This window comes from Papilio polytes, unplaced genomic scaffold, assembly GCF_000836215.1.
Source record: "Papilio polytes unplaced genomic scaffold, Ppol_1.0 DF821289.1, whole genome shotgun sequence".
Taxonomy (NCBI): Eukaryota; Metazoa; Arthropoda; class Insecta; order Lepidoptera; family Papilionidae; genus Papilio; species Papilio polytes.
The window spans coordinates 5,489,432-5,502,087 of record NW_013527915.1 but is presented as its reverse complement, the minus strand read 5'-3'; the positions used below and the strand labels follow the sequence as shown (position 1 = coordinate 5,502,087).

Genomic DNA, 12,656 nt, shown 5'->3' with positions numbered 1-12,656 from the left:
TGGGTAGAAGCCATAGGCTAGAGTTCGGTACGTTCGCTTTAATGAGAAGAGAGGATGGACAAAAAAAGATTGGTAACCTTGATAGCTGGTAACAGCAGGAAGGCATCAGCGTGCTGCTGTGAGTTAGGCGGCTCGGGGAGCAGCGCACAACACCGCTCCAACAGCGCGCCAAACATCAGCAGCGACACGCTAAGTGCACACTCCAGCCACGCCGACCGACCATTCTTATCACCAGATTCTGCACACAATACTGCATATTTACTACTAGTTAAAGATACAATTAAATTGGGTATTAAAGCTTTAAAAAGGTATAAATAAAGGAAGATAGACTAGAATGTAACAAAAGATGACTGAAGTATTTTATAATTTCTCATATTTTTAACACGATTTAAAATAGAAGAGTGTATGTTAAATGTGCTTTCGGAACATAAACATATTCTGTTCTACTATTTTCAATAACTTGCCAATTTCGCTTTACATATTACTGTTATTAATACTACTGTTACTAATTTTCGTAATGACTTTTTCAATTTCCGACTATCATAAAATTTAAATTGCCTCGCTCTAGACCCGTTTCAATTCGCCATTCTAAGAATTATCGACATTCATACATATTGCGTCTTCAAAATAAAGTTTGCGATGAAAACAAACTTTAATTACAAGTATCTTTAACATAGTACTAAGGTGTCGTAAATTAAAAATAAAATAAAAAACATGGCCAAGTCTAAAATATAAAGTTAGATCAAGTAGATACAAAGAACATATTAACATAATTCAAATATGGTGATAATAACGATAATTTACTTATTATAGTAAGTAGATAACAAGTTTTTTAACTTAACAGCAAATAACATAGCACGTTAGTTGTAAAAGGACTTCCACGACTACACAAGTACTTTATGCTTAGTCATAATATAAATAAATTTAAAAAATTGCGACACCAATTTATATACCGTTTTATTAGAATTTTATTCATAAGATTCTCACAGACTACGTCCATTTATTTCAAAGTCTTATCTTAATCGTTGCGGTGTGGTCTGACTGCATTAATATTTTCAACGTATGAACTAAACAATGCGAATCTCTTAAACAAATCGAACACATTTATTTATCAAATTGTCTTGAATTCTCTTAAGGATGTGACTCATGCGAAGGAAGCGGTAAAATTTTTATATCCTCTCTTTACTGTTATGACATCCATCAAACAGTTGTTAGCAACGTTACATCTAGTCACCACCACTCAACGCTTTGTATATTCAATTTACATAAAACTTAAACTGGTTTCTAAATAAACAATGTCCTTTCTCTGACGTGTTTCTTTTTTTCCATATAACATTACATTTTTCCTCTTTAATATTACTTATAATACAAAGCCAATTAATTAAAATAAAGGAAAGAAATGTAAGTGTTATTAATTGCAGTCTCATTTTAAGAGTATTCAAAATAATAGTAGACTTAAAAATATTCCCAAGGAATATTAATTCCTATTAATTTAAATACAAAGTAGTACTAGGGGTCAAGTAACCGTAAATGCAATATCAAAAATATCCTACGACTTCGATAAGATTGTATCGCTTAATTAATACCGAAGTGGCGCAAAAAGAAGGCGTCCGAGTCGTCGCGACTAGATACAACATGAGCTATTAAATATCGGTCACACGGCATATAATATCCATCACGGAGATATAATTGAGAATAACAAGCTGTTAAAAATGATAATGCCAGTTTATGAAGTAAGGTATCTAGAAGGGCCGGAGATGAGGTCCGGTGCCGCGGGCGCGGAGCCGGTCCGGTATAAATAGTGACGGCTAAAAATAACAGCAGGGATTGCATCTGCAACTGACACTCCCGACATCACACGACATTACACGACACGACACCCACGTCTTTACTCCTACTACGTACTAATAAACTATATTAGACAACCTATCATATTTTACACACAATTACCAGACATTTTTATTTAATATTCCCCCATTACTGACATGACATTGACACATACTGCAATCTTCGTAATTGCATGTTGATATCACGCATACGAATTATAGCAGACCAAACACGCCCTTACTCGGCACGGATAGTTATTTTTAACGTAACAATATTTATAACACTAAAAAGAGCATTACAATTGGTATAATTCACCGAACTGTGCATATAAATGAAGTTAAGTAGCGGTTTGTAAACAAAAACTAATACTGAGCAATCTGCATTACCAAATGCGACATAATTTATAAAATGACCTACACTAAGAAAAAAGGAAGCATAGTATGAATATTCATGAATAAAATTGTGTAACAATCTTTGCCGGTGTCATGTTGTGAAGGATGCCAAAGGGCACGATCGCACAGAACGTCGTAATTAAGGCCCTCACTGGCCGTAGTTTCCCCTCGTGTAATATAAAATAACATTACGTATAATCGCGTAAAAACGGCGTCACCGTTCCGTGGAGTCAGTTTGTTGAACCTGTCCGGCGGCGGGTAGCGCTGCATCGCTGCGTTGTGCCGCTGTAAGCGTTGCAGCGCTGACAGCCGCGCTCGCGGTGCATCAACCTTCTCCGATAACTTGTAATTTGTAATTACAAACCTTTACTGCTCCCGGTCGAGGGCGCAGGAAACGGCCAACTTTACAAGCCTTTATGGGCTAATTTTGAAAATCTATTCGGTGTACACGCAATTATTGCAAGGCATTGCGAATCACGCTCGCGCACCGTAAAATTGGAAAAAAATAATCACTATCTTAGACAGTTTATAGGTAGAAAAAGTTTCCCTTTCATGATTCTACTAAATTATCTTGTGTCTACTTTTTTAATTGTACAATGTATAAAATTATTCTATTATTTTTTTCACATTTGTCTGCGCTTAATAGTTATTGATTTATCTTTATAATGTCTGTCTGTTTTTAATAATGTCGGAAAACCTATACCCTTGTGCAAAGGGTCATTAGCTAAGCTCATAAAGGCGCTAGTCCCGTGTCGCACGTCCGGCGTCCGGCGTCCGACGTCGGCTCGCGGATAATGGATACACACTTTTATGATAAGCAATTATTTCTCCTGTCCGCTGATTACTTCTTCATGTATAATTAACTTTGACTTTGAGGCGCAGTAATTAATTCTGCTTTTACTCGCATCGAGTATTAAAAAGACAGCAATTTTCAACTTACATGGATATTCGATGCTATCGCGTTATCGATTTTTGCATTACTCTAATAACCTAATTAACTGTCACGATTATAAAAGTAAATTAATTAAAAAAAGTTACCGCACTAGGTAACAGTATTAAGGACATGTTTGATAATAAAAAGCTTATATTAAGCGTCAAAGCTGCAGTTGAGCTTAAATTATGTTTGCAAATATTAACATAACAACTATGTTAAACTCGTCGTTATAAATATTGCTCTGTATGAAAAAATAACTTCTAAAAATCTAATATAACTCTCCGCCCACAGGATAATAAATTCTTAAATTTATCTCATAACCTGTGCCCGCTTACATTTAGAACGAAAGCCTATCTGTTGAATTAAACCTTCGTATCAACAAAGAGATGCAATAAAAATGTGGATAAACGAAAGTTATTACGGCTAGCTAACCTTGAATCACATAATGTAACGGTACTCCTATTACACAATACTAAATCATACTTATATAATTATATGTTGTTAGGCAACGAGTGAGGCGGATACGGGTAATAAAAATAAATTCAAAAAGACAGCAAAAGCAAAGGGAATTGAGAAAATTGGACAACCCGTTATTAAAGCGTTCCAAAATTTAAATTACGGTAAACGAACGTAGAAACAACGGTAACGCGGTATTAAATAATAATAATTATTGCCTATTCACATGTGGACGTAAAGATGGTCTGATCATTTTAATATCGAGATTTACATAAGTATGATCTATTACTTTAATGGTTATAGAACATACTTATGTAAATCTATGGAAACATCTCTTACCACAACATTTATTTTACACTAAATTTTAAAATTCAAGAATATAAGTCTCTTATAAAGTTATAACCGCTTAATGATTGTCAGGTTCCACGAGGACCCCAAGGAATGCAGGAAAATTAATCTGTTTTCGAACATTGAAGGCTCACCCTAAGAAACACTCGTCTGTCAAGTGTGAACAACCAAAATGTAATGAATTTAAAAAATGCACAAAATATAAAAATGGTCGTCATCAAAAAAAACGGGATCAACTGAAATCGTGACACTTTGAAAGGGGTCCACGAGGAAAATAGTTTGGGAACCTTTTTCGTCTAGGCATTTTTGCAGGAATAGTTCAGCACGTGTTGAGGTGCTATAGCTTTAATCTGATTTTAATTTTAGTTAAAAGGTGGAATGTAAAAGTGGAATCAGTTGTCATAAATCGTCAGTACCTGTGGTCACGCTATTAGGAGAATAAGATCGTGAGAGTTGTTTTTGTATTTCAAATTATTCGCTTTAACCTCGTTCGGCAAAAGGAGTCGTAAAAATCAAGATTTCTCACGTCGATCCCGTCGAGCGGAAACGATATATACACTTTGTATGAAAACGCCGTGGCTAAAGGTTTTAAATAAATTGAACCTGATTTTTTTTACCCTATTAACCGTTATAAAAGTTTATTTGCAATCGTATGAGAAACATATTTTAGTTTAGTTATGCTGGGTTTGGTTTTAACATCAAAACAAGAAGACATTTCTCACTTTTCCTAGGGAATCTTGACTAAACTTTAGGGCATATTTTAGCATAACATAAATAAAGATTAACAATAATGATGTTAAGAGTTTGTCAGGCTATTAACTGATATACAAGTAACCGTTTTCATAAAAAATAACATGTATCCAATTTCAATAATATTCTTATATTTATTATGACAAAAGTCAAGCGAGAACAAAAACGAAGGATCGCATGTTGTGCGTTTTTTACATTCCGTGTTCTGTAAGGCGCTCGGCCGTAAAATAATTGCACGATTTTACTAAATAGCTCACATAATGACATAATTTTAAACACTCTTGAAATAAGAGGCCGCTTTATAAAACCTGATTATTTATTTTTTACCAATACACAAAATTCATGAGTTTCATTCAGACCACAACTGCGATTACGCTCCAACCATAAAGAATTTAGTTTATTAGGGGTTCTGCGGTAATGTTCAGTTATGACATTTTTATCATACTAGCTCTCGCCCGCGACACCGTCCGCGTGGATACACAATTCACTGTATCTAGTCTACATATTTCCTAAATGTCTTTGAGTATAGTGTGTGTGTGTGTGTGTGTGTGTGTGTTACCTGGGCGCGCGGCGGCGGTGGTCTCGACGGCGAACATGTTGAGCGCGGTGAGGTGCAGCAGGCGCGCGGCGGCGGTGGGCAGCGGCTGGCGGTGCAGCAGCGCGCGGAACTGCCGCAGCATGCGCCGCGCGCTCTCGTGCAGGCTCTCCATACTAGCATATTACAAATTATTATATTTTTCGTCATCATCGTCTTTATCCTACTCCCGTAGGGTCGGCGCAACAGGTTTTTGTCCTCTTCAGACGGCAAATCAGTCATCACTCCCTTTTGATCATGTCACCTTTCATGCAATCCATCCATCTCGTTCTAGGTCTACCTCTACCGGTGTACATTCACACGCATAACATTCTCCTTGTAAGGGCGAAAGCTAATTACCAAATATACTATTTGATTAAAAGTATACTATTAAGAGATTCAAATTTTTAAAGCACGTATGTTCTTAAATCTCATGCTCTACTCCATATTGGCCACCAGAAAGTTTAGTAGGTGATATTTTCATGTTCATAAGATATATTAAGACAGTGATAGAGGATTAATATTTTAACATATATACACTTACCCAATTTTCGTTATCAATTTTCCATGAACATGCAGATAACTGGTGATGAAGTTTTTATTTAACTGCAAATAAAAAAATTATATTAAAAAATTACCAAAATTTAACACAATTAAATTAGAGCTTCATGTAATTGAAACAAAATTAAAATTGACACATCTTTACATTTGCTCTTGGAAACGAAAATAAACCTTGTTTCAACCACATAAAACTCAATTTCATTTGCAATACAAATTCTGCTCCGCCTCGGCCCGACTGTACATACGTTTATTCTGACATATTGAGCTGAAAAGTCGGACTGTTCAGTGAAAACTGTCAGTAGTGAACATGTGGTCACAAGCAGTGGTCATCAGTGTTACTGACCTCGACGGGTGTCATGTGGTCGAAGGTGTCATTGTGGCGTGTTGCGGCGAGGGGCCGCAGCCACACCTCGCGGCGGCCGCCCTCGCACACCGCGCTCGCCTCCTCGCTCTCTGCCTTCGCCACCTCCGCCAGACGACGCTTCTTCTCCGCCGCCTCGTACTAAACAATATAACATACTATAGTTTGTCTAAATAAGATAAATTATACTGTGTCTAAATAATTTAGTTTAGTTTGACAATTCATTTGACAATTTGGTAGAGATGGGTTGTGTAAAATCAATCATGAATCTTATCGATTTTCGATTCTTATTCTTAAAGAAGTTGGAATCGACAGATTTATATTTATAACTTATGAATTAATAAAAAACATTATTTTCTCAAATTAATAATGACCTGCAAAACCATTACAAATAATGAGAGTAAATAAATATTTATTACTATTACAGCCGTACAAAATGGAATTAGATGGATATTTGTTAGAGTTTGTAGCCGAAACGGCTATTTTCTACGACTATTGGTAAAATTAAAAACTTGACATACCTTTTTCCTGTTTTCATCAAATAATGATAATAAACTTTCGCGAGCTGATTGAAAAGGATTCGATGACATTAAACTTCTCATGTAATAATACACAGCGTCTAATTTTCTCCTCTGAAAAAAAAAAATATTTATATAAGTCGGTTACATTATTTTTTTTTATAAAATAATTAACATCGTTCAGTTACATACTTACAGCGTATATAGCTAGTAAAGCTAATTGATTATACGGCCTTCCATTTTTCGGATTTATCTGTTGAGCTTTCGTGTACCAAAATTTACTCTTAGCGAAATTATTAGTTTCATTCACTTGTTCCTTATACCTAGCTAAGTCTCCCAAAAACACGTATAACTTTTGTACTGAGATCAGGGCGAGGCCCACGTAGCCGAGACCCTTCGGCGGCAACACGTGATTGTCGTTTAAATAGTCATCCGTATTGAACTTGTACGTTTTCTCCAAAGTTTGTAAGAGATTCTCGAAGAAAACGTTGCCCTCCTCTATTATAGTATTGATCAGTTTTATAACGTCCGGCTTCACTTCGGGAGGGACTTGCGGGATGCTCTTCCTCAGCACCTCCAGAAAGTTGTAGTACAACATTTTCCAAAACTGATGCTCGATGTTATCCGACTGGCAATATTTCAAATCGGACATTAACAAACTTTGGAGGGCACTCTGCAAAAACTTTCTGAAACAATATGTACAATTTTAATACAAGTACCCAAGAAACGTTCTTGACATGTTTTAATTGTGTACTTTCAGATTTTACCTATACTTTTTGCTTTTTACTGTCATTAGTAGTATAATTCCAGAGTATGCATACCTAGTTTCGATGACGTCATGCCAGTGCGCGGCGAGCGCGGCGGGCGGGCGCAGCGCGTGCGTGCGCAGGATGGCGTCGGCGCGGTCCACCTGCTGCAGCAGCGCCACGTGCCGCGCCGCGCGCGCCGCCTCGCCCGCCTCCGCGCCACCGCCCCCGCCCCCACCGCCGCCCCCGCCGCCGCCGCCGCGGCACGCCGCCTCCCGCATACCTACATACACTTTCATGTTTTCAGTTCTCCAAAATATCGACGGGTGAAAGAATATTTGTTTCAACCGCAATTTTAGGCGATATTGACTACATACATGTATATATTCAGAATCAGCGACTTAGAAATATGCAATAAAAAATGAAGTACGCAGAATTACAGTTATTTAAATCTAGAACCGGTCTGAAAATCTTTCAATTGAAATTATTTTCAGGATTTGCTTTTATGTTTTTTTTATTCATAAAAATGAAAACTTTAAATGGCTTTCCTGAACATTTAACCTAATGGCGCTTAAAAGAAATATCCACAAACCCTCAAGAGCATGTTTTTCGCGCGCGTACGTGACTGTCTTTGTGACATCAAGACCTTGTCTTGCTTATATAAGTAGAGAAATTTGTCGAATCTATCTATCGATATTTGCACGCGATTTATTGGCGCATAGTACCTCGGTATTCGCACAAAAAATTTCTCTCCTTCTGAACAAGGCTTTATAACCAAAAATGTTGAGTGAAGTGTCATTCAATATGTTTTCTATATTACGTAGCCTTTTTATTGATATTAATACAATAATACTTACCATGTTCCATTCTCATATCAATTTTAGAAGGACTAGTCTGTACAATTATAGGCTTGGATGGATTATGGTGGTCAAACAAAGTCTTTTGATTATCAAGAGGTCCAGAGCGCCTGAAATAAAAATACAAATATGTAAATGTGATAAGATGCCTTAAATCAATAAATTAAATATTACATGGCATTATTTATTATTATTGATTAAAGCTATTTACCCATCTTTATGTAATGTCGACATAGAACTTTGTGGTAATATAATTAATCCTGGCTGTCCACTGGAAGTGTCCGTCGCAGATTTATCTGACAACACACTGTTCAACCTGTTCCTCTGATGATCGTGCCCTCTGAAATCATAATTGTAAACTTTTATCTATGTATTATTTTTTATTTACACTTCATATACGAATATAGAGACATTTAAATTATTTCAACTTTCGTGAGACATTTTATAATTAATTATTTTACGGCTTACTAACGTCATACTTTTTTCCGGTGACGGCACCGATCAGTTTCAGACCCTGCGGGGTCCTTCTTCAGGGCGAGGGTTAAAGATATTGTATCGAGGTCGCGTCGCGCGGCGCGATACAACATGAGTAAGCCGTAAAATAATTAATTATAGAGACATTTTTATGGATTTAAATTTATGAAACACATTACATTACCTATTTCATACCATTAATATAAACAATTTTGTTATTCTTACAGACCTAATTAAATCAATAAACATACCTATCATTTATATTGTGATGTTTCTTTGACTCCAATATCTCTTCCCTCCAATTGATATTAGTGGGTGCGGGAGTGGAGCCCGGTGGTTGGTGTGTGGCGGGCTGTACATTCTCACTGTTCCTCCCTCTGCGGCGAGAGGAGCGCTTCTTGGAGCGGCGACCTCCCCCACCCTGGTGACCCTCGCTCACAGGTTCCTTGCTGGCTGTACTGGGTGTTGGAGAGTGCCTCCTTCTCTCTATACTCGATGGCCGTCCACTGTACCAGCTACCGTTATTCTTCTGCTATAAAGTTTAAAATATAATAAGATCCTCTTTTTATAAGAAAGGATGAATTTGACTAAGGAAATATTCTCTTTATGTGCGTTTTTCAATAACAATATAAGGTAGAATCATCAAAATTATGTGGATATCTATGAGAAGCATGTTTTTTTTCTTTTAGCCATGTTACTAGTAAGTTAATGATATCATCCATGAAATTAATGTATCATAATATACCTGACTTGTAGACATGGATGCAACTGGTTTTGGTAATCTGAAACCATCATTATCTCTTGGACTCAAGGCACGGTTAGATGAAGTGTCTCTGCTATTACATTGTGACACAAGTCTTCTGCAAATATAAACTTTATTATATACCATATAAAAAAAAATACATCTTACTAATATTATAAATGCAAAAGTTTAGATGGATGGATGGATGTTTGTTAGAATTTGTAGTCTAAACTGCTAAATGGATGAAATTTGGCATAGATGTAGAGGATAATCTGGAAGAACACATAGGGCTACTCAGTTTTGATATTTTTTTAATTCCTGACCGCGGACATAGTCGCGGGCGAAACCTGGTACAGAATATATTAAAATAACATACCTTTCGGTGCTCTGTTCCCTACTGTACGATCGTAAAGATCTCCACTTATCTAAATCATCCCTACTATTTCCGATAGTAGATGAACGATTACTTCTGTGACTGTCTCTTCTCTCCCTCTCTCGTTGCTTAAGATTTGTTGGCATTACGTCATGATGAACGCTGACATTACTGTCCCGTCTGTTCCAATCAGGTTTACTTTGAGTACTAACGTTACTATCCTTTCTATTTCTCTCTTTCTTTTCAACATTCCTTTGACCTCTACTAGAACTCCTGGTAACAAAAAATTTACATTATATGTTGAAATATTACATCATAATTTTCTTTAGTCTAATTTTTTTTTTTGATACCTTTTGTCTCGTCGTTTTGATCTTCCGCTTCGTTTAGACTCTCTAGGTTCAGGTAATTTCACTTCTTCCGTTACAGACATTTTGACACTTTGTGAAAAACTTGTTGATGTGTCACACATATCATCCAGCTTTATGTTTTTTTCCACCTCTTCTGACCAATCCTATTAAGAAGTAAAAAAAAATACAACACAACTAAGAATGATATTATGACTGTTAATAGGATAACTATCTTGTTGAAATTGTCTTAAGTAATAATATACTTAACCATTGTAATCTTAAATTTAAATTGTCTAAGAAACTCACCAAATTAGACATATCAGTAAGGCTTGTTAATTTGAAGGCAGATTCACTTTCATTTTGTGTATCATTACCAGGTTCAACTTCTTCAGATTTATCTTGTTCATTGGTTGATTTACTAACACCATTTTCACTTACTGAAAAAATAAAAAAACTTTATACATTTCATAACAAATTACTAACCAGGCATTCATTATAATTACATAACATAGAATCATTTATATTTGTATATAGTGTAATACCTAGTATTTGAATATACAGTTAATGAACTTTAAGAAAATGTAATAATATGTAGGTAGATCACATTGATATCACAATTTATGTCAACCATAATTTTCTGCTGCAATTAAATAATTTTGCATTGAGACATTATTTACTACATATTTAAATCAATATGAAATAATATTTATTAAGACTTCAATATTGTCCTTTTATTCTATCTTAAAAAGTCTTATCTTTTACATAAGCTGAACTAAAAGTAGTAGTTTCCCAATGTTTGCAGAATTTAAAAATATTTGCAAAGAGATATTGTCACTTTTAACATTTTTATTGTATTCAGAGCAGCAATAATAATCACACTATATTGGACTGAAATAAGGTGAAATAAATACACACCACTATCATAAGATTCATGCTGATCTCCTTTGCTAAATACTTCTTCTGATTTTGCATTAATGTGACTATTATCAACTACATTTGGTTCATATAAATTCATGTAAGAACTGCTCGGTGTAGATCTTCTTGAGTTATGTACATCATGATTTTTTAAATATGAATTGAGGAATTTCTCCCTGTCAAAATGCTCATTGTCCCTTAAACGACCTCTACCTCTTGATGGTAAAGTTTGGGACCAATTTGCATTTGTAGTACAAAATTGATTAGGGTTGTTAATGGATTGAGCTGATGATGAATGTCCATCTCTATGTAGTTGGTCTCCACTTTCATAATTTTGGTGTCCAGCTTGTTCCAAAAATTTCTTTCTAAATCTTGGTGGGATATTATCCAAATTGATATGCTTAGGCCTAGGTAGATCAGTTGGATAACCAGCAGAATTTCTGCGACCTGAGGGTGGTTTTGCACCTGAACCAGATTTGTGCCTACCAGCCCATGTCTCCATACTTCTGCTGTCGCGGTTTCTGTCTACAGCATTTTGATCTTGTAAATAGTGTGCAGGTGAAGATGATCTTGATTCAGAGCCATGCCTGTTCTTGTTGGAATTAATATCATTACTGGTTCTATCATTATGATAGTAATCTGTTACAGACTTATCTCGACCCAAAGAACCCTTGGGAAATGGAGCAGGAGCATTACTTGAAACTACCTTATTTTCTTGATTGTTTGACATTCTTCTGTTATTGTACTGACTAGAATTATCACACCTCAAGGAACCCTTAGAATGTTTCTCGACATCACCAAAGGAATCGGAGGACCTTGGCACATACAATTGCTGTTCAGGTTTTTTATGTCTAGGATTAGATGATTGTGGTCTACATCTTAAATCATCGCCATTGATGGAATTTTGAGATCCATAACGGTTCGACTCTTTACCTTTGTAACTATTATCTATTTCGTAAGATTCCATTTTGCAGTCCAAGCCATGCCTTGATCGTCTCAAAGGCCCACTGCCAGGTTTGTAAATTTTTTGTTGTGGTTTGCTTTTCCTGTAATCTTTACAGTCATCATCCATAGTAATATTGCGAATGTTACGGAATTTAAAATAATCGCATGCTATTTAATTTAAAAAGGGTTGGACTACATTTAATTAGTTATTTTATTGTACTTAAAAAAACGAGTAATTTGACTATTGACAGGATAAATAAAGGTTATGTTGCAATTATTAGTTGAACAAAAAAAGCAATTATATCAAAACTTTTGTTAATGTTAATTGTTAAATGGCAAAAAACTCTTCACCTTAATATGTGTACGATAATCTAATAATCAAAATTTTACAATGAAAACAATGCATCGAATCAACATCGAATAATATAACGTTTGTATTGTGACTACAGATACAATAATAAATTTACAGATAAATCTAGAAAAACACAGATACTTAAATGTCAAATGTTTGAGGAAATCGTTTTTATATTTCATTG

General features: G+C 35.5%; 1 protein-coding gene across 1 annotated transcript; it reads right to left on the bottom strand.

The window, feature by feature from the left end:
- Positions 1-6: 6 nt before the first annotated feature.
- LOC106109400 lies at positions 7-12,451 on the bottom strand. The gene is made up of 15 exons (XM_013290884.1): positions 11,176-12,451; positions 10,567-10,697; positions 10,264-10,424; positions 9,917-10,186; positions 9,544-9,658; positions 9,050-9,330; positions 8,536-8,664; positions 8,325-8,434; positions 7,543-7,750; positions 6,918-7,407; positions 6,725-6,835; positions 6,186-6,344; positions 5,826-5,887; positions 5,267-5,418; positions 7-238 (listed from the first exon to the last, which is right to left on the bottom strand). Exons 1-15 carry the CDS (start codon positions 12,245-12,247, stop codon positions 39-41), a joined length of 3,651 nt encoding a protein of 1,216 aa, XP_013146338.1. The 5' UTR covers positions 12,248-12,451; the 3' UTR covers positions 7-38.
- Between the last annotated feature and the right edge of the window lie 205 nt (positions 12,452-12,656).

Bases quoted from the DNA above. Each gene is read 5' to 3' on its own strand.
- LOC106109400 (XM_013290884.1), bottom strand. From the start codon at position 12,247: ATGGATGATGACTGTAAAGATTACAGGAAAAGCAAACCACAACAAAAA. The intron at 10,425-10,566 runs GTGAGTTTCTTA...ACTTCTTAATAG, and splicing joins TTACTGATATGTCTAATTTG to GATTGGTCAGAAGAGGTGGA. The intron at 239-5,266 runs GTAACACACACA...TATTGTGTGCAG, and splicing joins CACCGCCGCCGCGCGCCCAG to AATCTGGTGATAAGAATGGT.